Source organism: Condylura cristata, unplaced genomic scaffold (assembly GCF_000260355.1).
Source record: "Condylura cristata isolate star-nosed mole 26May11 unplaced genomic scaffold, ConCri1.0 scaffold00012, whole genome shotgun sequence".
NCBI classification, from domain to species: Eukaryota; Metazoa; Chordata; class Mammalia; order Eulipotyphla; family Talpidae; genus Condylura; species Condylura cristata.
Genome location: NW_004567113.1, coordinates 31,495,050 through 31,517,385, shown reverse-complemented (window position 1 = coordinate 31,517,385; position 22,336 = coordinate 31,495,050). Strand labels below are relative to the sequence as shown.

General features: G+C 36.9%; 1 protein-coding gene across 1 annotated transcript in view; it reads right to left on the bottom strand.

Moving 5' to 3' along the window:
• Positions 1–22,336, bottom strand: part of SCFD2 (sec1 family domain containing 2) — a 293,766-nt gene that overhangs the window by 203,169 nt on the left and 68,261 nt on the right. Inside the window, exon 5 of the mRNA XM_004681296.2 lies at positions 680–929. Coding sequence (XP_004681353.1) covers positions 680–929 — 250 coding nt within the window. The remainder of the gene's footprint in view (positions 1–679; positions 930–22,336) is intronic.

Sequence of the window (22,336 nt, the reverse complement as noted above, 5' to 3'; positions counted from 1 at the left end):
AGAGAAGTCCACACACAAATTTTATGTTAAGTTTTAATTAGCTCTTACTCAAGTCTAGGTTCAAGCCATCCTAATGAAAATGGCTTTAGCCAACATATAAAAAGCAATATCAAATTTGATAGAAACACAAATGTATGTTTGCATGAGTTACATTGCAGTTCTTACTAGAAATGAAAATGGATAAATGTTTCATATTTAATTATATGTGTATTTCTCCCAAATGTATACTCCTACTTTACTCGATATTTGGATATTATTATGGTTCCTACCAATTCAGATTTGATATGATATATTAGAAATCAAGATACAAAACTACTCTTGAAATTGGCAATTTTCAACCTCATGTCTGTGTGACATAGTAGGGAACTTTTAGAAGTTTGAAATGACAATTTTAAGTGGAACTTGCCAACCAAAACTCTGAATAAAATGTAGTGCACTCTATCTTTATTCTGCTATTTTAACAAGGCATTATCTCTAAGGAATATGAATATGACAAGCAACTAGAATGCTATTTCATGACCACAACTGAACAAAGTACAGCAATGAAAACCTCTTATCCTAAAAGCTTGTTAGTCCCACAACTCTAATGAGGACACATACTTCCTCTTCCCAAAACAGCTTAATTTTACAGGTTTACATTTTTACACATTTATATGCTATATCTTTGTTAAACACTTACCTGTGATCTTTTGCAGCAAAGGTGACAATTCAGACTCCTCACAAAAGGCCTGAGTCAGTGCTTTCTTCACTTTTTCTTCAGCTTCCCCCAGATCTTTGTCCACAGTGAACTCCCCAGTGATAGAGTAAATATATATCAGTAGGATCAACAGCTCTTCAAGATTGTAGTCATCATTGGTCCTCTGGTTCAAAGGCTTAATCATGGGCAGCAGCTGATTTAACACTACAGCCATGGTGGACTCCCCAATGCTCTAGAAGGAAAGATGATAATGTGAAAACATGTCAGTTTGGCACAAAGACATCATTTATAGACCACAGTATACCAAAGAGAGTTCACTGACTAGAATGCTTTCTGTTTGTTTCTTGTCCTGGAGCAAATACTGCAGGAACTTTGGAATGAGAGTTTTTGTTCTGAAAGACTTAGTGTATAAAATGACCCACTAGGAACTCCCTGGTTGCTCAGGGGTTAAAGTCTCAGTGCTACAAGCTATCACCTGCCCCTGTGGCTTGAGTTCCACTCGGACCAGAGAGCTGACCCACATGGCCCAGCAGACATCTCCAGTCTCTCCCACTGCTCCCCTCGGCAGTGTATTTCAGTCATTCTGCCTGTTCTGCTCCCCACTGTCTCTGGTGAATCCTTTAACCCCCTGCCCCCTGGCCTCTACTGCAGTTTTTGTATGAATAAATAAATGAAAATATTTTTTAAAAATATAAAATAAAACGACCAATTAAGTTGTAGACCCTCTTCTATTATCTTACTATCTTATATACTGCTTAAACAATGAATCTACTAGTTTCCAAAATTTAAAAGTAAGTACAACAGACACTAGAAATTTTAATAAATGTACTTATGAAGTAACATGGTTAAAACCAAAAAATAAAAGCATGGCAGCATCCATCTTTCTAAATGAAACTGACACTGATACTCCTTCAGAAGAATTTTCTGATTTTTCAGCATATTCCCTGCACTGGAAAATTAAGTTTGTTTTGTTTTGTTATCACAATGATAATCTAGAGAAATAAATCTAGAGAATAGACTAGCGACCAAACTGGATAATGTCACAATGTTCAAGATATCTTTAGGTGAGTCTTAAGGTAATATACCTTAAAATTTTTAAAAACGTTTGCTTTCAATTCTTCCACTAATTTCTAGAGTGCTATTTAGCTGATAACTTTAAAATTCCTCACAGGAGCCTTCTTGGTGATGCAAGGAGTTAAGCCTCAGCACTATGAGCTATCACCAGCCACTGAAGCACCAATTCAATCCCAGCCCTGGGGGTGACCCACATAAGGCACAGCAGACCTCTCCTTTCTCACTCACTGCTCTCCTCAGTAGTGTTTTCAGTAGATCCCCTGTTCTACTCCCCACTCTGCCTCTGGTGAATCTTCTCGTCCCCTGCACCTCTGGCTTATACTACAGTTCTTGTATGCATGAATAAAATAAAAATGAATAAAATTCCTCTCATATGATAACAATATTGCATTGAGTAACAATGTAACTTCTAAGGAACTAGACCCATTTCTAGTACTAATTCTGAGATTTTTGATGAACAGATAAATCTAGTGTCGTAAATTAAGTAATGTAATTTAGTTTCACATAAAAAAATAAAAAATTTAATTCATGTTAAAATCAGGGGTCAAATGATCAAAACCTGCAATTTTCACATTATTCATTCAGAAGTGTTCATTTAGCATTTTCTATGTTCCAGTATTAGTCTAGTTGTAGGGGTCAGCCATGTACTCTAGTTGGGGGAAGCAATTAAAAAGCGAAGGAGTAAAATATGTAGTAAACTAGATGGTGGTAAGTTCTGCAGAGAACTACAAAGCAGGAAAGGAAGATAGAACTTAGAGGAGTGCATATTTATGTGTGTGAAGACGCACTATTTATAAATGAGAAAACATTAAGAAGGGAGTATTGGAAGAAAGATTCATAAAAACATCTTTTTCTGAATGAAGTTGACAGCAAGCAGCTGAGTATGATTCTGTATTGGAAAGACTACACCCCCCAAAATCTTTTCCAGTCATTTCCATACCTGGAAAAATCTGGCTATGTCATCTCAAGGTTAGGTTTCACAACTGTATTATTTAGTACATGAAAAACAGCTGTTGCAATTTACTTCCACTAAAAATCTTGGAGGTTCAGGATGTACCATACAAAAATAAAATGATAAGTCTTTGGAATGAATAAAATAAAAATGGAAAAGAACAGAATTTAGACTTCAGTGTTTAGCATCGTAAGACATGATTTACCGAGTACATGTGTGCACACATACACACACTCCCCTCCTCAAGAGGTGGAAGGTTTTAAGGACTGTCTTAATAGGCGTAGTCCAAGTCTCATAGTCTCTTAAGAGAATGCTCTGAGTGTTTTTCTTTGTTTTGCCTGACATCAAAAGAAATTTAAAAGGAGTTCACTGATTGTCCTAGAAAGGGAAGGGTAGAGCTTTTGTTTTTATTTTGTTTTAAACTAACACCATCTCCTTGATGATATCAAGCATATTTCTTCACTGTATTATATTCCATTTATAAAAAGCAGGTATATACATCAAGCATTTACCCTAGAGGAGCTAAAATTCTCTCCCCAGAGTAGAGGAATAATTTTTAAATATAGTTGTAGAACATAAAATAGGGTAGGATAATCATCAGAGTCACTTAGGAATTCCCTTTCTAACGTCTGCCCAGAAGAACATTTCAAGTTACTGACCTAAGCTAGATCAACAGAAACCCTCATTAGTGACCCCTAGCAAACTTCTGCTGCCTAAATAATACTTCTGCATGCTATTTTAAAAATTACACCCTAATTTCCTTCACGCATCCCACAAAGTCAAGAATTAAGATGAATTTAAAATCAAGACTACTGTTCAGTCTGACAGAAGTATGGGAGATTACAGATAATGTATCGCATGGGCTGGTATATGTACATATATTTTCTATCTCTTCCACTGAAAAAATCTTCAAGTAGTGACATCCCAATAGCAATGAGCATACCAGTGGTCAGATTTTAGTTTCTCATAGTATTTTACAACCATAAGAAAACAGGGATCCTTGAGAAAATGCTGATTCTAGGGGTGGGGAGGAAAAATATAGGAGGTTGTTGTCCTCATACTCCTTAAAAAAGTGGGAAGAGGATTCTAGAGCAAGTCAAAAGGACACAAGAGATAACTAGAGATCTGCCAATGTCCAAACATAAAAAAAACTGAGTAACAAAATAAAGTAGTAATTATAAACCAAAGCACAAAATAAATATCCTTCAGTCCATGCACTAGTAAATAAATGAGCAAACGAATAAATAAAAAGACAAATTCCTCCTTACAGCAGAATTCTAAATAACTTATTATTGGGTACCCCTTCCTCCAAGAGGTATAGCTTAATCTTCTTAATCTTCCACTTATTAAATCAAGGCTGCACAAAATAACTTGCCTCTTTAAAAAAAATTACGTTTGGAAAGGGGAGGGCGAGTCTCTTTGTCTTATTAGCTAGGTCAAAGTTAACAACAGTGATGTTAGATGATGTAAGAGAATGGCACTTTACTTTTGTGATATTGTCAAACACATAAACTCATGTCAAAGACATTGGGCAGATCCTAATTGAGGAGCATCCTACAAAATGCCTCAACAAATGCTCCTCAAAACTGACAAGTTCATGAAAAACAAGGACAGTTTGAAATATAATCACACACCTGCTGGGTCTAGGGGAACATACCAACCAAATGTCTTGTGTGTTCTGAGACAGAGAAAGGACTTGAGGGAAAAACTAGTGAAGTCGACAGTTTTTAGTTAGTAGTAACATACTAATGTTAGTTTCCTAGTTATGACAATGCCCCGTAATTATGATTTTAACAAAAAGGTGAAGGCTACACAGAAACTCTCTATTCTCTTGGCAACTTTTTTATAAATCCAAAACTACTCTAAAAGAATACTCTCATTGGGGAGGAAAGGACATGGAGGAATGGAAGGGGAGGAGGAGAGAAGAATGGGGAGGGGAAGAATAATGGTAAGCGGCAAACCCGGGCCCTCCCTGATGGGCAAAGGGTTAGGGCTCAGCACTGCAAACTAGCTGCTTCAGTGAAAGTTCGATCCCGGGCCCTGGAGGTGATCCCCAAAGCAGACCTCTCCTATCTCTCCGCTGCTCCCCTCAGCAGTGTATTTCGTGGATCTGCCTGTTCTGCTCTCTACTCTGTCTCTGGTGAATCCTCTCTCGCTCCCACACATACACATACACACATCCTGAACCTCTGGCCTATAGCCCAGTTCTGCATGCATAAATAAATAAATCTTAACAAAAAAGAAAAAAAGAAGAGGCAAACCCAGACACATTTGATATCTTTTCTGTCACACTGAAGGTACCAGGAAAGACAACTGCAGCTTAGAGTGGAGAAGAAGTCCTTACAACCAGAGACATCAGCAAAGGTCAGGGACTAAATCAATTAACAATGGACTCCCAGTCAATGGGGAAGGAAAGCAAGGAAACAGCGGAAAGAACCCCAGGCCTCCTTAGCTTAGAAAGTAAACTAGACCTGCCTACTGCTGTCCAGAAAAGCAAGTTTGCAGACTGGATGTATATTCATTTTTTATTTTCTCTGTTCTTAGAATGAAAATTGAGCAGGAAGGAAGGAAACAAATAGATTAAAATCCTATTACAGGCAAAAGAAAGAATCTGAAAGGTTTGACAATGAGGGTAAGAAAGTAAGATTATCTGTCTGAGTTTAAATTCTGGCTGTACCACTAACTGTTTGACCTTGAGATAGTTATTTAACATCTCCAACCCTCAGCTTCCACATCTGTAAAATGAAAAAAAAATACCACAAAAGCCTGAATACTTAGCAATTCAAACCATAGACACTCATTTTCATAATAATTAGGCCATTGCTTAAACAACTTTGTGGCTTAAAATAGAGTCATTTCCACAAGAGAAGTCTCTGGAAGGATTCACACATGAAGGGATCCTTGTTTTCTGAGGCCAATCTTGGGGAAAACACTGTACCTTACATTTGAAGATATACTTTAGAAGGTTTTTCTTCCTGTGATTGCTGTGAAGATTTAGAAATAGAAGTAAATCACACTGACCCAGAGAGTTCACAGTAAATAGTAGTGATTATCACCCACTACCTTGTAGACTTTTTTTTTTTACCCAACACAAATGATTAATATGATTGGTAAGGGAATGAGATACCTTCTAGGGAAAGGAAGCCAGTAGTCTCAAAAGAAGGAGGAGCAATCTACAAACACTGAAAGTAACTGCAAAGTTAGTAAAAGGTTAAGGCAATATAAACATTATCAAACACTACCATTTAAAAAGCATACACAGAGCAAACCACTACCAAACCCTAAAAATGGCTTCTTTATAGAGGAGCAATATTAAATTTCTCATTCATTTTCATATAAACAGGCCTACAGGTAGACAGTGAAAGGCTACAACTGTGTCTAGAGTGACAAAAAAGGTTTTTAGATTCTGTAGTCTGGGGCTTCTGTTATTTTTGAGCCAGTCTCCAGTGGCTGCAGACAAAAGGCCCTCTGTAAAAATGTGTGTTGTCTTTAGAAAAGCCAACTTTGGGGCTGAATCCATACACCTCTGCAAAGTCAGAGTGAGTCTCCGCACTGGCTGCCTTTGCACTCATGAGGCGCAAACAGGCCATATTCTTGTGGCTGCAGAGCCTGCCAGAAAGGAGCCACAGTTTCACTGTGGGGCCCTCTTTTGACATTCAACAAAACTGCAAGGTGGTCTAGGACATGCCTGAAGAATCCACTTTTGCAATTCTTCCAAGTTTCAGCTCAGTCAAGGGCGGGTAGGCTCATAGGATGCTGCCTGTGGGGACTGAGGAAGGGGCTCACTTGCCATCCTTGCCTTAAGACCGGTGTTAGTCCTTCCATGCCCATAAACTAAACCCATTTTGCTCCTCTGGAGAATAGCCCCCGAGCAAAGTACAAAAAGGAAGCCGGTGTATGTAAAGATAATTTATTGATGCACTCATACATCCTTTATTGTGTACACCCCACTGGCCAGGTACTGTGCTATACTCAGGCACAAAGCAGGACATAAGACTCAGGGAGCTTACAGGTGAGCAGGGATAAGAGTGAATAGCTGTGATGATGCAGCAGGTGCTCTAGGAGACATGGTCATTCATTGTGAAAACACAGCACAAAGACACCTTAATCCTGGAAGATGCTGTGCCTTTATTGTGTGATAAGCAATCAACATCCAATATCAGATAGGAGCAAAAACTGTGAGAAATGAGCAATGGGATAGGATCCTCCCTTCACTCCTTCAACTAACAATTAATGTACACTTACTAAAAGCGAGTGGTAGGTAAAAGAATGGCCCCTGAAGAGGCCCATATTCAAGCCCCAAGAACAGCAAAAATGTCACCTTATATGGAAAAAGAGACTTTGCAGATGTGATTAATGTTACAGATCTTGAGGTGGGGAGATCAGCCTGCACTGTTTGGAAACTGAATCCACTGCATGAGTCCTTTACAGCAGAGGTCCTTTTCAGACTGTGGTCAGAAAGAGATACAAAAAAGAAGGCTGAGAGAAGCAATGCTACTAGCTTGGAAGACACAGTAAGGAGGCCTGAGCCAGCAAAGCAGTGGCCCTCTGGAAACATGTAAGAGCAAGGAAAGAGCCTCCAGAAAGAAATGCAGCACTGCCAGCACCTTGATTTTACTCCAGTGAGGCCATGTCGGACTTCTGACCTGCACAATTATATATGAGAATAATGTAATGTATATTGTTATAAGTCACTAAGTTTGTAGCATTTTGCTACATCAGCATAAAGATATTCATATAAGTCTGCTGTGTGAGACAGGACATAGGAAGCTCTGCATCAGGGCCCATGGCCCAAGCAAAGAACACAGTGAGTGGGAGGGCTCCTTTAATACTTGCTGAATGATGAAAACAAACAACCTGTTCCATCTGTACCACTAGAGAGCCAGCGAGAGCCTTCAGGATGTCACAGAAAGGGAAAACATAAAGACTCATCAATTCAAAATGTGTTACTAAACAACTAGTCAGTCTAATACTATGTCATCTCATAAGTCAATATTTATCAAGTCCAGGGTAATCACATAGAATGGTGGTTTTCAAAGTATGATTCCTAGAATCAAGATCTCAAGTGACCTTGATAACAGAGCTAAAATGTCAATGAAATGAAACACCTTTTAGGAATACTCAGTTAGTCATCTTCAAGGAGGGAGCAGCTACAAACACTAGGGTAAAACAAATCAGAACTATCAGCATGATAATAATAAAACACTGCTTATTTCTCTGTGTTGACATTTACACTAATAGGGCAAAAAGAAATCTGGGCAAAGTGGTTGGTACCTTAACACAGATCAAGGAGGGTGGCCCCAAACAGAACTAACAGTCGTATTCTTTACCACAATGCTATATATACCCAGCTGGAATTTTTTACAATCTCAGTTTCACTTAAGAATGTCCTTTATGAAGCCATAAAAATGATTAATCGTACAGAATCCCAACCCTTAAATAAATGTCTCTTTAATATTCTGTGATACAAAATAGGAACAATGCATATAGTACTTCTGCTGTATATTTAAGTAAAATGGTTATCTCAGGGAAAAGCACTTATATAATTTTTTGAGTTGTGAACTGAACCATTGTTGCTGGAAAGAATGACAGAAAAATTATGGCTGTTAAGACATGGGTATTTGGCAAACACTTTCTTGAAAATGAACAAAGTGGGCCTGTTCCTTCAAGGAAAACAACTGACATATTTATTGCCAACAATAAAATTCTGGCTTCAAGTGACAATTCAAATTTTGGAAAACTTGTATCTGCCACTGCCAGATTCTCTAGACTTAAAGACTTTTTTGATGAGATCATGTGATTATTTTTGAATTCCATAATGTGACTCCATAATGTCAACATTGGGAAGATCTGCATAATTCTGGGAGCCAGCATTTTGTAAGTGACCGAAATATGATGTAAGAAAGTCAGAATAAGCAAAAGATCCATCCAAAATATAAGATATATGAGTCAATTTTAATGTAAAAAATGTACAAAATGTTCATTTATATGGTTTATGGTTTCACATTACAACTCAACTTGAAGAAATTACTATTTGTAGAGTCTGGGTATAGTATCAGACTAGAATATCCACAAACATCTGATAAGGATGTCAAAATATTCCTCCCTTTTCCAACTGTGTGCTGTATGAAGTTGGATTTTCTTCATGTATTTGAAACCAAACAAAATATTGCAGCAGATAGAATGAGGAGGCAAATACAAGAATCCAGCTGCTTTCTGTTCAATGACACATTAAAAAGATTTGCAAAAATATAAAACAATGCCATTCTCACTTCTTTTTGTTTTGGAAATAAAGCTATTTTTCATAAAGTATGAAAAATACTTGTTAGCTTATAACAGGTTCATATTATTTTAAAACTTAATAGTTTTAATTTCTAATAGAGTAAGTACCAATATTTACTGATCCAAAGATGTCATATCTTTAAAGGAAAGCTCAATGTTTCCTGTACTATTTTCCCCTTCTCATGGCTGAAATGCAGATGAAGTGGTAGTACAATAGTTTCAACTATGTGTTTCGAAAGGAAAGCACAATAATATGGGTTCCTTAAATAGAGCTTTTCAAAATTGAATGTGCTTGTGACTCTGGCATGTGGGATCCTTGTTAAATGCAGATGCTGACTTGCTAGGTTTGGGAAGACTGCACCTCTAACAAGTTCTCACATGTACGAGGGCTGGCTCCACAGCCCATGTTTTGAGTGGCATAAGTCCTGAAGCACCTAACAAATTTTAGACTGCAGAGTATAAAATGGGAAATAAACTCAGCTATTAGAATTACTGCATTTGTGAAGTCCTTGGGTCTCACCTTATTCTGAACACTAACATACTTATAAATCTACTTCTCCAGACATATGCCTCTTTTTCTGCCTACCCTCACCCAACTGGTGGGCTTCTCCACATGTATAGTTCATCTGCAAATTTACCTCAACATGTCTAAAGCTGAAATCAAGATTTGTTTTTTACTCCCAAATCTACTCTTATTGTGTGTAACTACATTATCATCTGGCACCATCCTTCTTCCACTTGACCAAGACAGAAACTTAAATACTTCTCCTTGCCTCATTGCATTGTCAGCCACCACATCCTAACAACTTCAAAGGATGGGTCACAACAAAGAGATAGGCACAAAAAGGAGTCATCAATCAAGGTAGAAAACATCTCCTACAACAACTGATTTCTAAAGACAGTAGGTTGTGATCATGGCGGGGACTTCAGAGAAAAATAAGCAGGAAAAGGGAGGTAGATCAATAATGTGGCAGTTGTACAGAGAGGCTCCATTCCCCTAGAAAGAGAAAAAGTGAAAAGACAGTAGGCAGAGAAGTATCCAGATCATCTGGAACCACATTGCCCATTTCTTCTGTTTTGAACAGAGGAATGGTATGATCTGATTTATATTTTACCAGGCCCTTATACAGGTTGTGGTGACTAAAATATAGTAGGGACTGTGAAGGGGATGTATGGGTAGAAGCTAGGAGACAAGAATACATACCAACCAATAATTCAAGTGAGAAATGATGGTCCAAGGTAGGAGTATTGGAAGAGGTTTTGGTTGGTAGAATTTGGAAATATTTTATAGTTTACCAATGTGGCTTTTTGATGGATAAGATAGAGTCTGAAAGAAATAGAAGAGTCTAGAATTATTCTTAAGTGTCTGGAGAGAGGTTCAGAGTAGGAAGAGTTGGTTCAAAAGAGTTAACAGAGAGGGCTGAATTGGTCCAAAATCTAAGAATGGGGTGGGTATCAATATTTGAAGAAGCCAATGGCTGAGCTTAGGACACTAAAAAAGAGGCCAAGTGAATGGGAGGATTCTGGGGTTAGCAGAATAATGGTATGAGTGATGATGAGAAAGTTGGAAGAATATATCAATAGAGAGAATTAATTGATGTAAAGTAACACAGAGAAGATAATTCCAAAGTATAAACTTGTTTGGCAAAATTTAGCCTATTATAGGGCACTCAGAACCAGCTGTGGAGCAAATTCATTTCTGATAGTGAGTTTTACTGTAAAACCAAATTCTATAAACTTTCTCTTCCATTAAAATGTCACTAGAGAAAAACTGTGGTCTGGCCACACAATGGAGTACTATGTAGGCAGGAGAATGACCTATACCATCATAAAGCAACAGTATGGAAGACTCTCAAATATAATGTTAAATGAAAGAATCCACAAAAATAGAACATATTAATGTGATTCCATTTGTGTAAAATTCAAAAAGCAGAGGAAATGAATGTATGTTTTTAGAGATCCCTAACCCCTGCAAAGAGGGAGGAACTGAGAGACAGCACAAGTTTGGGACTTCCAAGGTTGCTGGTAATATTTTGTTTCTTGAACTGGGTGCTGATCACACAAATGTCTTTAGTTAGCAAGAATTCAATGAGCTATATTTTACTTCAGCAAAAACTTTTTAAAATGCGATTAGACCGAGGACACATTTCCTGCATTCTGTGAAGAACAAACTATCTACTTAGAGTTCTTATTACAGATTAGCATTTATCCAAAGCAAGGATAATTTTTAAAATACAGGAAAATACAAGAAGTTTATAGGAGTTATCTAATAATCTAACTCAGCTACATGTTCCCGTGGGTAAAGATTAAGGGCCTCGATTTTAGAGAAAGACTGAAAGAACAACTCTCAATGGTTGTTCTAGAGGGGATATAAACACTTTTTGTAATGTTTTTTTCTCCATCTCTCGGGAAATGATGTTACACTGTGCTTTAAACAGAACTGCCAAGTTTAAGAGCCTGATTTCTGTAAACAGGCCAGCGGGGCCGTAAGTTGCATGAAATGAGGGACAAGCTACTTCTTCAGAGAGAATAACAGAACACCAGTTGAGAACTGTGCATCCAACCAATCTCAGCTATTCATCTTTCTCTGGCCACCTTTAATGATTTAAGAACTTTATTTGCCATGTTATCATCAATCAATTACAATGATTGAACAGCCTCTAAAAACCTGAGTTTTTAAAATCCAACTATCCATGACCTAAATTTCCTGCTGGTTCTGTTGACCTCAAGTTAAGCCACTTTGTCTATCATCAAGGGAATCAATAAAAATAATTAAAAAAAAAAAAAAAACAGTCACTGGGCCTCTCTGAACCCTCTGCAGAAATAGTGATATTCTTCAAATTGGCACCAGCTCAAAGTGCTTTTTTTGAGCTCTCAGTAAATATAGCAAAATATCCCATAAAATGTAGATATTACCTAAAATACCCATATTTTATTTTTATTTCTTGTTTGCTTGCTTTTACTTTGGCAAAGCAACAATTTCACAACTCTTAGCACACAATGTGTAGTGAAACAATGTTTTTTTTGCTGACTTCAGCAAAGGCGCCACACATTTTGGCAAATTAGGAGATACATGAGAAGGTGAAAACATAAACTTTAGCTATCTTAATAGAGAATGTGATACTGCACTCCAGGCCTGTGAGAGAACTTAATTTCCAGGAGTTGCTTACAGAGTAGGGAGGAGGGGGGAAATGATGGCAGAGGCAGCAGCGAAAGAGGGCGGGTTACAGATTGTGCTTGAAAACCAGAACAGAGGGCGGGTTACAGATTGTGCTTGAAAACCAGAACAGATATCTTAAGTATTATTTCAACATGTTCATAACACTTGGCAGTAAGAAAGATGGGTGCTGCATTGTCCAAGGTCTCAATTTCCTTATGAAAATGACTAGCAGCACAGAAATTCTATCAAATGGTGAGAGAGCAAGTTCCTCTTGTCTATGTCCTGTCTGCAGAAATCTGTGCTCTCAGTGGAGTAGAGACAAGCCCAGGAGTCCTTTCCTTGAAGCATTTCAGTCAGAATTGTAGGCTGGACCACCTTATTCAAAAGCAATTCTGGAAGACTGTCTGTAAAAAGGGAAAGTATGGGCAAATTCCAGAAAAGGCCTGAGTGCTGTAGTGGAGATATGAAGGCATAATCATGAGAGCAGCAAACTTGCCTCTAGTGGTCTCCACTTTGCGCTCTCTGACTTGGCCCCTTGTCTCATCAAGTACGCAAAACACATGGCTTCTTCCGAGTACCAGTAAATGAGCCATATCTCCTCTAAGAAATGAGGGTCGGCAGCACATAGCTTCTAAGAGTAGTTGGCATTTTGAAAGAGGAAAAGAGACAGAACCTAAGTGGAAGGGTGATGACTTTTTTTTTTTTTTTTAAAGATTTATTTATTTATGCATACAGAACTGGGGTACAGGCCAGAGGCTCAGGGGCGGTGAGAGGCTTCACCAGAGACAGAGCGGGAACAGAACAGGCAGATCAACGAAGTACACTGCTGAGGGGAGCAGCGGGCCGGTCAGGAGAGGTCTGCCACGCCATGTGGTCTCCTCCGGGGCAGGCAGGGATTGAACTCATGCGGAAGTGGCTTTGGCTTCTCAGTGCAGTGCTTTAACCCTCTGCGCCACCAGGGAGGGCCGGGTGATGACTTTTTAATGGTAAAATTTCTGGTTCAGCAATAGCTGAATAGTCATTTGGCACAAAAAGCCATTCTGGAGCTCCTCAAATTATATTTACAAAAATTAACTGTAGGATACGTAATTTCCCCCCTCTTATAAAAATGCACTAGTATAAATTCAGAAGGCAGGGATCTCATTTTCATAAGGGGACAATAATTTGAGATTACATTAAAGGAACTTCTGAGCAATTGTTTCTTCTGCTCTATCCTCTTGTTGTTCTCTCTCTGGTATCTCTGCAATACCAGTTGTCTCATTGTCCTTGAATATTCTGTTCTAGGTTGGTTAAAAGTATTCTTCATTTCTGTTACAGTGTTTTTGTTTTTTTTAATCTCTAGAATTTCTCTTTTTTTTAATCATTTCCCTTTCTCTGCCACACTTTACTGTTCTTACATACTATCTGCTTTATCCATTAAAGCTCTTAGTGTATTAATCATAATTACTTGAAAATCCTAATTTGATACTTCCAAATTCCTGCCATGTCTGGTTCGGATACTTTCTCTATTTCGTCAAACTATGCTTTTTGCCTTTTAGTATGCCTTGTAATTTTTTTCTTGCTAGCCAGACATGATGTACCACCAGGTAAAAGAAACTGCTGTACGCTTTTAATAATGTAGTAGTGAGGTATAGGGTTACCCTTCCCTGGGCAGTCAACACTCTGAGCTGATAACATCACAGCAGGTTAGGATCTATACTATTTTCCCCAGAGAGCAGGCCTATTGCAAAAGGACATTGTGCTCTGCCATATTTCAAAATCTTTTTTTTTCCTCTCAGAAACCTCAGAGGATTTTTCTCCTATGTTTATTGTGTAAAAATAGTCAAGTCTCACTTTAGTATGGGGGGTCCCCTGAAGTTTTTTTTTTTTTAAGATTTATTTATGTGTGCATATAAAACTGGGGTACAGGCCAGAGGTGCAGGGGCGGTGAAAAGATTCACCAGAGACAGAGTGGGGAGCAGAACAGGCTGACTGATGAAGTACACTGCTGAGGGGAGCAGCAGGCGGGTCAGGAGAGGTCTGCCGTGTGGTCACCTCCCTCGTGGAGACTGAACTCATGCTGAAGTGGCTTTAGCTTCTTAGTGCTGTGCTTTAATCCACTGTGCCACCAGGGAGGGCTCCACCCCTTAAGTTTTTAATTTCACAGTTAATTTTCTTGAACCTCCAGCAATTCATCTATTATAGTCCCAGTTTGTCAGGCTGGCTGGTATTGGTTCTTATGGTCATTTCTTTCTTGTCTCTACTATAGGAAGTTATAATTCCAATCTTCGGAGCAGAAGTTGACCTGAGTATCACCTCTCTTATAAATACAAGAAAAATGGCTGATTTTTCAATTTGTTGAGTTTTTTGCTTGTTAAGGCAGAGTGAAATTTCCAAGCTACATACTTATGTAAGCAAAACTGAAGTCCGTTTATGTGATTTTTATTATTGTGATCACAAAGGATGCCATTTTAAGATATCCTAAGGAAATACCTTCAAAAGCTGAACAACTCATTCATTAGGGATACCCATTTAGTATTATTAACTTTGAACTTGAACTACAGAAGACTACATTAAAAAGTTGAAAAACAGAGACCTTTAATCAATTGTGAGGGTCTAATACATGTTTAACTGGAGTCTCGTAGTGAAAAAAAATTAAAGAGAAGAAATATAATATTTGAAGATAAATTATATAATTTTTCATAATTGAAGAAAAACATAAATCCACAGGCACAAGAAATATGATCCATATCAAATGGGGGAAGTGTAAAGAAACCCAAAACTAGACATTATAACATGATAAATTTGTACAACACACACATCTGAAAAATAATCAAAGGAAAATCGATCCCATTTGAAGGAATTACCATGACAGAGAATGCAGATGTTTTAACAACAAGAAAAGCTGTTATAGCAGGGTAAGTAACATCATCAAAGTCTTGAGTATTACTCCTCTCGGTGCACTTAGCTCTTATTATAGTGCCAGACACATTCTAAATTGCTCAGAAAACACTGATTGAATAAATCAATTCCACTCTCCACCTCTACTTCAATTAAATGATCAAATTAGTCTCTAGGAGGAATAAAATGAGTCAGTAATGAAATCTGAATTTTTTAATTTTTTGGAGTCTTAGGATGGAGGAATGCAATAATAAACAAGGTGAAAAACATTTGCAAATGTGAAGCCCCTATACTTCTATACTGCACCCTGTTCTCAGTGAAAAGAAATGCCTTTTTCAGTGTATTTGGCTCAGAATGGTTTTGCTTATAATAAACAGACTCACATTGCTTGAGCAAATGCTACTGCCTGTGTAGTGTGGCATAGTGACTGTTTCACATGTTTGTGACAGGCCATTGCACCATATTGATGACAGAAAGTCTTACTCAGCTCCAATTTCAGTTTACCCTGGGGCTTCATATTCTGCTGACTTCAGATAAAATTTTCTTTCCCAACAATGGCTGCATATTTTAGCCATCCCCATAGAATTCCACAGGAATTTGAATTGAAATTCAGGCACTCATAAGATACCTAACCAAGAACAAATACTTTAAATCACTTTTATAGTTAATAACTTTTCCACTCAAGTAAAATGCGAATATTATCAATATAGAAGTAGATGTTATTTCTTAAAGTCATGTGATATATTTTAGTTTGGTTTAAATTTTAAACTTTTTGTCTTGGGAGACTAAGATAGTAGATATGCAAGTTCACTTGAGAAAAAATTATATTTTCCAAATTATTCAAATACAAACCAAAAAATTCCAGCTAAATTTAAACTTGCACATGGAAAGCAACTAAATAATTATTTTAATCTGCAAGCAATTCAATGAATTTATAACTATGTTCTTTTGAAATCTTTTTATTTGCTTTAATGTTCTCCACCGATTCAAATTAATTCCTAACTTCATTGAAATACTACTAGGAATCAGATTTACATTTGTTTTGAGTTTGATTATTTATGCCTTGTCTCTTTTCCAAAAAAAGAAGAAAAAAAGGTGGGAAAAGAATAGTGTGATTAACTTAGAAAATATTTTGGTGTCTTTTCATTTTCCTCCATAGAATATTTTGTCAGATCACATAATTACAGATCATATCAATTTTAAAAATCAAAGATAGCTAGCAAGTAAGACAACTACCTCTCTCTGTGACTTAAATAAGTCAGATAGGTTCTCTCATCATCTCTAAAATAGAGCACTACACTTGAGAATTTCAAAGGTTCCTGGCTCCGACTTTATAATCCCATCATACTTGTGGAAACTTTACAGCTCCCAAGCCCCTGGTTTCTTTGAATATCAATTAATAATCTACTGCCAAGCTGTGAATTTATAGCCATTGTGAAGGTTTCTCACCCTCATCTCATTCTTCAATTCTTTCTATTCTCCGTAACAGCACATTTCAATTATTCCTACCCAAAGGATTTTTTTTCATGATACAGTGTACCACATTCAAGTGGGAAAGAGCTCCCATTGTAGAAGACAATAATGGAACATACTATAATAAAAAAGTAAAATTGAATACTCAGATTTAAATTAAATAACATAGTCAAGCTAGAAACTGCCTACCAAACGCTTCTTTCAAATGTCTACAACTTAAAGTGTAAGTAGAATATATTCTGTGAAGTCTAAAAGTGTTTGCATAGATTTTAAATTAGTAATGCTTGAAAATACAGATGCCATCCAAGGAAAACTATTTTTATGAACTGTAGAAGACATTACATAGAAGAAATATATTACCCAAATACTCCTTAAGCCTCCCAGAACTCTTTGGAAATGAATGATGAGATAGCACGGGAGAAAATGGACTGTTACCTTACTGAGCAGATCAGTGAGCCAACACAGCAATGCTCCTACTCCTACTAGCCCCTGTACAGCCACCATTTCCTAACATAACTTCGGAAGAGGGAGCTGGATAGGCGGAAAAGGGCGACTGAGCATGCGAGTGAATGACTTTTAGAGGACTGTTATGATTAGGTCACAGGGAGCTTTGTTCAAGCATCTCAATATAAATGAGATCAAATGTTTCCCCCCCTCTTTTATTCCTTCTACCCTTTTGTTAGTTTTCCACCAGCCTTTTCCTCCACTTCAGCCATTCATTCTTATATTTATGAAACCAGTATGTGTACCTAAGCATTAAGTGCTAGGTGAAAGGATAAGTCAGCAAAGGCACCAGAAGGCCCATGCCACGACATAACTCAGTTCAATGGGGACAGTGAGATGAACAGAGCACTATGATACGAAGGGTTGGGCTGAAGACAGTAACTTCGTCTTTATGGTGCTGTATTAGAATACGTTTGGGGTACACAATTCCAAACTGGGAGATCAGTTTACTGAAGGAACTGAAAGCCACACAATATCTGGAGAAGAGACAGAGAATGGACTAGGGAAAGTGGATAAAGATTTTCTTTTTTAGAAGTCAAAGAAAATTAAGGAAAAAAAAAGCTTAATTGAAAATCAAAGGTAGATTTAAGAGGTTTCTAGTAGGTATGTGCCCAAACTTTAGAACTAACAAAATCTTCCATCTCCCTTACATTTAATGGTTTATGAAGTTAACTTTTAGCACAAAGCTGTATCCGTAGATGGCCAGAGAGTACAGTAGACTGCATGCTCTTGACTTCATCTCTGCATGCCTCTGACTCAGAGCACAGTGAAATTGGACAAACAAAACAGCTAATCCAAGTAAGAAGTGTGATATAGCCAATTCCACCACTACCACCTGATGTAACAACTGCCTTTCAAAGATCATTAAGATGACTAGAAAGACTACTCCAAAAAAAGTCTCATTAAAATATGTAATTTATTTCACGGATGTTCACTAATATAAATAGCAGTAAAAACTATTTTAGCACAACTTGTTTCTTATACCCCAACTTTCGATTTCTTTACTTCATTTAGTAACACAACCACACCTTACGTTTAGCAAACACCACCCAGAAAAAAAGACTACATTTTCACACTCCCCACAACTGGGAATAATCATGAAATTAAGGTCTGCCCAATGGTTTGGGGAGCTATGGGGACAATTGCAACTTCTGGGTCACTATCTCAATGGGAATATTTTGTACCCTACACTTCCTCTCTGTCCCTATTTCTGATTGGTGGAATAAGGAAATGCTTGCAAGAGTTAGAGTAACTTTTTAGGACCACAAAAGCAAGTTGTATATATAGTAGAGCAAATGAGGAGCTCTGGAGGGTCCTCATCTCCAGAGAACTACCTTACTAGCCTGAGACTACAACAACAATTTTTTTAGATGAAAAAGAACAAATTTTCCAACTTACTTATAGACTATTTACCAGATGTATCCTCCTTAACCAAACCATTGTCTGGCCAGTGTGCCCAAAGACCTTACACATGACTGATTGACTAAGTAAGCCTTGGGCAACAGGAAACTCATCAACATCTTACTTTTTTTGTATTTTTTTATTTGTTTCAGGTCAAATATCAACAGAAGTAAGCAGAGAGCCAAACCATTGGTTAGGAGTCAATCGTCATCAGGAGAGTCCTCCAAGCATCCAAGACCAAAGATATCAAACATGGATTTTTAAAACTCTACTCAATTTCTTAGCTAAACTTGAACAAATCTGATACATTATTTTAAGTTACTGATTCATAAATTTATAAGTTACTGAGAGTAATATAAAGCATACACATATACATGCAACTCTTTGAAGATATTTATATGTAAATGATTATACTCTCAAGTAAAAGCATTAGGCTTTCAGGTAAACATAGGTCTAAAGTTAATTTGTAGCAAACAAACAAATTTTAAAATGAAAGCATGAATATAAAAGTTAACAAAATCGGCTTCAAGTTATTTAAGTTTTGTTTCCGTCAGAAATATCCTTTCCTTCTCCAAATGCAACATGGATAGCTTTGTAAGTGCCAGATAGACAACCGTAAAATGTACATACCAGCAGCAACTACTAACACACACACACATACAATAACAAAAGGGGATCTCTGATAAATCTCCAAGATATGACTTTTTTTACAATCAGCATTTTTAAAGATTTGCTCATTCTTCATGAAAAAGAAAATACACCAACACATCTCTAAATAGTATGTCAGGCACTATGCCTTATACTTTACATATATTAACATATTTGATCTTACAACAGCCCTATAAGATGACTCTGTTATCACCTCCATTTTAATGACTATCTTCCCATCCTTCAAGATCTGATTTAAATTTCACTTCCTCATTCAAGTTATTTTCTCTCTTCTGATTCAGTTCCCAAGTGTCTGTTTCTGGGGTCCATTTAATAATTATAAAGTTCATACCATGCCTGATATAACATCTTCTTATTTATAAACAAAACAAGGAAAAGATAAACAGATTAACTGTGTAAAAATAGCCTTTCTGTTCTTAAAAAAGAAATCCAAAATAAATATCTACAAACAGGAGAGAAAATGGTGAGTATCCTAAATATATGAAGATCTTTTACAAATTAACAAGATGAAACCTCCAACAGGACAAAAAAGGAAGCAGAACTGAGCATTTCACAAAACATGAGCATATAAAATGTCATGAACAAACATGAAAAAATCGCTTCCTTAACTAAGTAATTAGAATGTGTTAGTTAAAATAAGATTAAAATTTTGGTTATTAAATCATCAATATTAATGATGGTATGAAATAATGGTATGCATATAAAACTTTCTGGAAAGTTTAAATTGGCACACTTCTACAGAACACTTTGCCAATAAGCACCAAAAGACTTAAAATGTACAAACTCCTTGACCTAACAAATCAAGGTGTTTATACAAAAGCTATGACCACTGATAGCAATATATAAACAAGTCTTTCTTATAAGAATCACCTAGTGATCTAACAATGAGAGTAATAAGTTACAAGGATTTTACAACACTATAATTACTGTCATCCCATGGAAGATATTTAATGTCATGAATGAAAATTAGATCACATGACATAACACTATTATATGATTAATTTTCATTAAATACAACAACCAAAATAAATACAGATAAAAAAAACCTGTGAAAGACATACCAAAATACTAATATTGATTATCTTCAGATAATGAAATTATAGATGACTTTTGAAAGCTATGACAGTCTAAGGGATTTTTTTTGTATAAATAAATTTTATAATTAATAAAATGACAAAATTGCATGTTTCTAAAAGAAAAATCAAACATCAGAAGATAGTCCTGCCCAGCTATCCCTGGCATGAGAATATATTACATGAAACTACGTATCTTCAATGTGGCTGCATGAAGGTCCTCAGAAGAATACTGTAATGAACAGCATTGCCAAGGTCCTGTGGTCATATAAACAGTTCAATTAAATACCAAAACAACTCAAAGGAACATCTCATACTTATGGTTACATGGCTTTAGTAAAAAAAAAAAAAAAAAAAAAAAAAAAAATTTAAAAGCCTTTTAGAAAAAAAAAAACTAACAAGTAGTGCTGGATGAAGCTAAACCTTAATCTCATGTTTATTCAGCAACAAAAAAAGTAAAAACAAAGCAAACATTAATTATGGATGACTTAATGACCTGCATGGTTATAGTTCTAGAAACATTTCCAATGTGTTTATCTAGGCTGTAACTCATTGCTTTCTGCAAATTTAAAGGGACCTTTTGGCCAACAGCTCAAATACTTGGTCACAGCTAAGAGGGAGAAAATCAGCTCAACCACTTTGGAAACAGGAAAAGGGAAAAAGTTCTCATGTTTCAAAATATGTGTGTGGGATTGGGGGGAGCATTCCAAATTCAAAGTGAATCTAATAAAGAACCAAATTCATAATGAAGCCTACCTCCACCCCACCACGGCAGCAAGGAGCAAGCACAGCCCAGTGACACTACATTGTACATAGATTCATTCTTGCAACACTTACTGAATAAAAGTTTCCAAGAGTTAAAAGTCAGGCATGGTATTCATGTTAGGAGCAGCCTATTAACGAAGCAATAGTGATTTTGTAAAACCAATAACAAAACAGATCCAATTGAAGATTCCCAAGTAAATTTAGTTTTGGGGTCACAAAATACAAAAAAAAAAAAAGTGGGGATGTAAGTAAATGACTCCTTAAATTGTCCATCCACTGTATAGCCTCAGTATGGTGGTCTCTTATTTCTTCTTGCTGGTATCATTGCCCCTTCTCTGGTGAAAAGCACGTAGATTTCATTTGGGGAACTACCTCTCACATGTTGGCTAATATAGTGGGGTTGGCCTCATTTTCTAACTTCAGATAATCCAGGAACCTACCAGAAATGAGAATGAATATTCGACAAGGCCCATTTTGAGCAAAGATCCACCTTGGAACTGTTCTTTCAGCTGCTAGGAAAGAAGTACATTCTTCCCTAGTTCCATTGCTTCTGAGAATATTTTTATCACCACTTAGGGAAAGTCTATATAAAAAATGAAACTAATAAAGAAAGTAGAACAAGGGAACAGACAGAAACTATTTGCTGATCAACTTTTTTAAAAGTAGATTGAACTATACCAAAAACATTCACAGCCCTTTGATTTAAAGTTTTACACAGGAAGCCAAAAGGAGTATTAAAATGGGGGAAGCAGAACTTAGATGGTTGTTTCCTCCCTCTGCAGGTGCTCCACCTAAGTCAGCTGGGGTTGCTTTAACAGCAACAAAAACAAACAAACAAACAAAAAAATGTTTAGGAAGCTTAAACAACATTAATTCAATTCCCACAGTTCTCAGGTTAGAAATCAAAGTCAGGGTGCCAGCAAGGTCAGGTTCTGAAGAGGTAACCACTTTCTTCCTAACCTGCACACTCAGCTGTCCTCACAGTGCTACTTTCTCACTAAAATCCTCACGCAGTGGCGAGTGAACAGCTCTTTAGTCTCTTCTAATAAGGGCACTTTTCCAAGAAGAGAACCCCACCCTCATTATCTAGCCCAAACCAATTCATCTCCAAAAGGCCCCATCTTCAAATAAACAACATATTGGAGCTTAGGGCTGCAAAATATGAATTGTGTGTTGGTGGGGTGCAGTTTGTACAAACATTGTGAATTTGGGGGAGACACCAAGAAAGTAGACTGAAGGAGGTTGTTTTAGATGCCTCCAATCACATGTGTCACATTCATCGTATTAGAATTCGTCACTAGAATGATAGCTGTAAACTAGCAGACACTGATAACTGAATGATAACGGTATTGAGGTCACCTGAGACAAAGAAGATGCAGGATGGGAACAAGGGTGGATAGTATTTT